This window comes from Pteronotus mesoamericanus, unplaced genomic scaffold (assembly GCF_021234165.1).
Source record: "Pteronotus mesoamericanus isolate MK-2021 breed Mesoamerican mustached bat unplaced genomic scaffold, CSHL_Meso_final contig_50, whole genome shotgun sequence".
Lineage (NCBI taxonomy): Eukaryota > Metazoa > Chordata > Mammalia > Chiroptera > Mormoopidae > Pteronotus > Pteronotus mesoamericanus.
The window spans coordinates 31,813,420-31,818,159 of record NW_026555186.1 but is presented as its reverse complement, the minus strand read 5'-3'; the positions used below and the strand labels follow the sequence as shown (position 1 = coordinate 31,818,159).

Sequence of the window (4,740 nt, the reverse complement as noted above, 5' to 3'; positions counted from 1 at the left end):
AATTGGCACAACTGTAATAGAATAAACAATAAAATTAATTAATTTATAAAAAGGAAACATTGAAATACCCCTCAAATTGAAAATCTAGAAATAGTTGCATTATTTAACTAAAGAGTATGTTTAAGTAGTAATTTAAAACTAAGAAGTTTTGACATTAAGCTACCATAACCATGCTATATTTTGATTCCATTGAAATGACACAGAATCTTGGCTTTTTGCATCAATTTGCATTTTAGTATTATTTTAAAAATATTTTTCACACCTATAATATAAGTGGGTTTTTAAAAGTGGTTTAATTAATGTAGCCTTTAGGAAGTACCAGGTTGGTGTTATAGCATAAATATTCAGTGAAGATTCTGAAAGTGAATCTTAAGTTTGTAATTTCCTACAGCTTGTTACTGGTCTAGAATTTTTTCTTTTTCAATTCACTGTTTTGCCCTCTATTTATTAATAACAGTCTCACGGATGTCCTCTTTCTCTACATATATTTCAGAAACTGTCAATAACAGCATGAATATAAATGGGGACATTGATTCTGGTTAATCCTTTGGTCTTCATTTTCTTTGATAAACAGGTATTGATTTCTGACTTTTGAAGATGGATGAAGGTGTAGAAATTTCAAGTGATGGAAATTCTCTGATCAAAGCAGTCCATCAGAGCCGGCTTCGCCTCACAAGACTCTTGCTAGAAGGAGGCGCCTACATCAATGAGAGTAATGACCGTGGGGAAACGCCCTTGATGATCGCTTGTAAGACCAAACATGTTGACCCCCAGAGCGTCAGTAAAGCCAAAATGGTTAAATACCTGTTAGAAAACAATGCCGATCCCAACATACAGGACAAATCTGGGAAAACCGCTTTGATGCATGCTTGCTTAGAAAAAGCTGGTCCTGAAGTTGTTTCCTTGCTCCTGCAGAGTGGGGCTGACCTCAGCTTGCAAGACCATTCTAGCTACTCGGCCCTCGTCTACGCTCTCAATTCAGAAGATAGAGAAACGCTGAAAGTTCTACTTAGTGCTTGCAAGGCCAAGGGAAAAGAGGTCATTATCATAACAACAGCGAAATCGCCCTCTGGCAGGCACACTACCCAACAGTACTTAAATGTGCCTCCTTCGGATATAGATGGGTGTCATTCTCCGTCCACCTGTGCCACTCCTTCAGAAATAGACTTAAAAACGGCCTCATTGCCATTTTCACATTCTTCTGAAACGGAAATGACTCTTTTTGGCTTTAAAGATCTGGACCCTTCAGGAAGCTGCGAGGACACCTGGGACCCAGGCTCCCCTGTCAGGAAGCCTGCTGTGGCCCTTAATGGGCCCAAGCCACCCCAGGGTCCACCCTGGATCAAAAGCACGCCCTCATTAATGCACCAGAAGAGAGTGGCCTCTTTGCAAGAGGAGCTCCAGGATATTACTCCAGAGGAAGAATTATCCTACAAAACCAATGGGCTGGCACTTTCCAAGCGATTCATCACTAGGCACCAAAGTATTGACATAAAAGACACCGCACATTTGCTAAGAGCCTTTGATCAGTCCAGCTCAAGAAAGACACCATATGATGAAATAAATTATCAATCGTTTTCTTCAGAAGGAAATCAGCAATGCGTTGAAATCCCTGTTGACCAGGACCCAGACTCTAACCAGACAATATTTGCTTCCACCTTGAAAAGTATAGTTCAGAAAAGAAACTCAGGGGCAAATCACTACAGCTCTGATTCCCAGCTCTCAGCTGGTCTAATCCCTACAAATTTAGAAGAGGGCAAAGCAACCCTTACAGGAAAGAAAAAGATCCTCTCACCATCTCCATCCCTGTTGACAGGGTCCAAAGAATTGCTGGAGAATATCCCCCCAGGTCCCCTGAGCAGGAGGAATCATGCAGTTTTAGAAAGGCGCGGTTCTGGAGCTTTCCCTGTAGATCACAATACTACCCAAACCAGACCGGGATTTCTGCCACCCTTAAATGTGAACCCTCACCCCCCCATCCCAGATCTCAGTGGTAACAAGATTTCCAGCCTTCTTTCTTGTGGTCAAAAAGTGCTTATGCCAACAGTTCCTATTTTCCCTAAAAGTAAAAAAATGTTGTTAAGGAGACAGTCATTGCAAACAGAACAAATTAAGCAGTTAGTAAATTTTTAAGATATGGCTAGAAACACATTTTGTTCAATTGTCGGTATCAAAGAAATACAGAACTAGAAAAGAAATCTCAAATGTTCATTTTTTAAAATCTTGTAATTGGCTAACCAATAATGGTTAGGGGGATCAACATGTACTGTGTATCATAGTGGGCACTGTGGACACAACTAATACATAGTTTCTGATAAGGGTCTAAAAATATAAGCTGTTTTTCTCAAAACCTCCAAGTTTTTAATCTAAACAAAAATCAACAAAGAGGGAAGGTTACATGTGTTGGAGATAACCAAATTTTTTTCAGACTTGCCAAATATTTTAATAGGAAACATTTTCTTCAATTTTTTTTAACATCTCAAGTCAGTAAATAAGATTGTATTTTTCCATCATGCCAAAAGCATTGAAAAAAACAACACAGTAACAGTTGTAAGATGTTCTATGAGCTTAAGCTACAAAGAAAGAATGAACTAATTCTTTAAAAATGTTGACTGCAGGTAGATGAAAATCTAATTAAAATTTAATTGTCAACCATTATAGTAGACTGGAGTGGCTAATATTCCTGTTGTCAGCTTAATTCGTGTTATATGGCAGATTAGAGTTTTACATGCTAGTGATAATCTGTGCCAAGTGTATACTGTTTTTTTGCTTTGTTTTGTTTTTTTAAACATTTAAACAAAAATGTTATGTAGTACTTTCTCCATATCCTTTAATTCCTATTATTCTTTTTGAAGACTATCCATAGGTTCCCAATACAAAGATATTTTAAAGTTAAAAAGCATTCTTCTTTACTTATATCAAATTATTCTTGTCTTTCTTAAAAAAAAAAATCCCAAAAGTTTGAGATTTATCACAAATAGAAACTAAATGCCTGCTTCATTTTAGAAAAGAAAAACTGATTATTAGATTAGCTTACATTAGCTAAAACTAAGAAAACCAGTAGAAACTTAATTACAAAATGTACTAAATATTCAGTCAGTATTAAACTATCTTTTTATTTCTGATATATAATTATTAGAAATTTCTATAACAAGGATATATAAGGATAATTTCCTTAGTGTGACATTCCCATCATGTAGTATTTTAGGACCTGTGAATAATTTTTAACAAAAAAATACCATGCTACTATTATAAAATATTGTAGAATTACTGTTATCTATACAATTTCAAAATATGGCATTTATGCAAAGAATCCATATTTCAATCTAACAGTTTACAACAAAGAATAAAACTGTACAAAACCTTGAGTGTATTTGATGTCATATACGTTACTTCTTTGCCATCTGTCAGTGAGCAGATATCTTAACAATTGAGATGATGCTTTTCGTAGTAATTGGATATAAGCAAGTTGTAATGTAGATAGTAATTATTTAATTTCTTGTGGCTTTTACTTGAAAAAAAGCTGGAGGTGTTCCATTTAATGTTTTGAAGAACAATGATATTAATTATATTAGAAATATTTTTGATTCGGAACTTAGAATTGTACCTGATGTTTATAGGTAATTAAACCCTTTTTGCAAGTGCTAGTATTGAGAAGAGTGCTTGGCTTTACAGGATACAGATTGGAAGAATATGTTCATACAATGGTACCAATAAAGATTTAAAATTTCATTTTGATTATCCCTGGCTTTTATTTATCTCAAATACCAATAGTATTTCAACATAATCTCAAGAGAAATTGTGCCATGTATGTTACTTTGAGTAAATAGAAAACTAAGAATAACTTTTGTTGCTATTCTCATCCCAACATGAAAAAAATAAATTTAATAGGATTAAAACTTTATTGGCCATATTTGGAAGAGTGTGTGGCCGTTTGTTAACCCTAAGAACCCTAGGGGCTGAGGTTGGGTGAGCCTAGCTGTGAAGCCATCCCATGGGTCTTTTCACTCCATTGTGGAGAACATATCACTGGCATCCCCATGGAAAGTCACAGATGTTTGCAACAGGAATCAGATACGTATGCAGGTCCAGAGGTGTTTGGTTTTGGTTTTTGTTTAGTTTCTGAATTTACAAAGTAGCAACAGACTCTCACAGCCAGTGTTTCAATTAAATTTTTTGAACTCATTACGTTCTTTCACCCAAAGGAAAGGATATAGAAGGGGCAATGACCAGTCTTAATGAAGACATACAGCAGCAACCAAACCCAGAACAGCCCAGCACCAGATTTAGCCAGACTGGTCCCTCAAGTGTGCAGAAGCATAGAAACAAAATAATCTCCTTAGAAGACAGGAAAGGGGTGAGCCCCTTTCAAGCCCTGGTTGTTTTTACTCTGATAGTGGGATTGTGAGGGTCGTTTAATTATGTAAAATTATTTTTTAAAAATATAAAGTGTTAATAGCAATTACTTGGGAGGGTCCTTTAAGAAACTGGTAGAATTAAATTAAAAAGAACATCCTTTCTAAAGTTTGAATGGGAGGTGAGTGAGTTCAGGGGCAGGCAGATGGGGTTTTCACTTTTCTTTCCAAGTTGGTATCAGCAATACCAACTAATCACCGAGAAGTATAGCTACGCCTGGCTTTTGTCCTATCCTGTTTGGGTTGGTGGCACTACCTGACCTTCTGTTACTCAAACCAAAAACACATATGCTAGATTCTTCCCTCTCCCCTATCTTCTCTATTC

The 4,740-nt window shown here is 36.2% G+C and overlaps 1 protein-coding gene across 1 annotated transcript; it reads left to right on the top strand.

Moving 5' to 3' along the window:
• Window positions 1-597: 597 nt before the first annotated feature.
• On the top strand, window positions 598-2,133 carry ANKRD34B (ankyrin repeat domain 34B). The gene has a single exon (XM_054578270.1). It carries the CDS (start codon window positions 598-600, stop codon window positions 2,131-2,133), a length of 1,536 nt encoding a protein of 511 aa, XP_054434245.1.
• The last annotated feature ends 2,607 nt before the right edge of the window (window positions 2,134-4,740 follow it).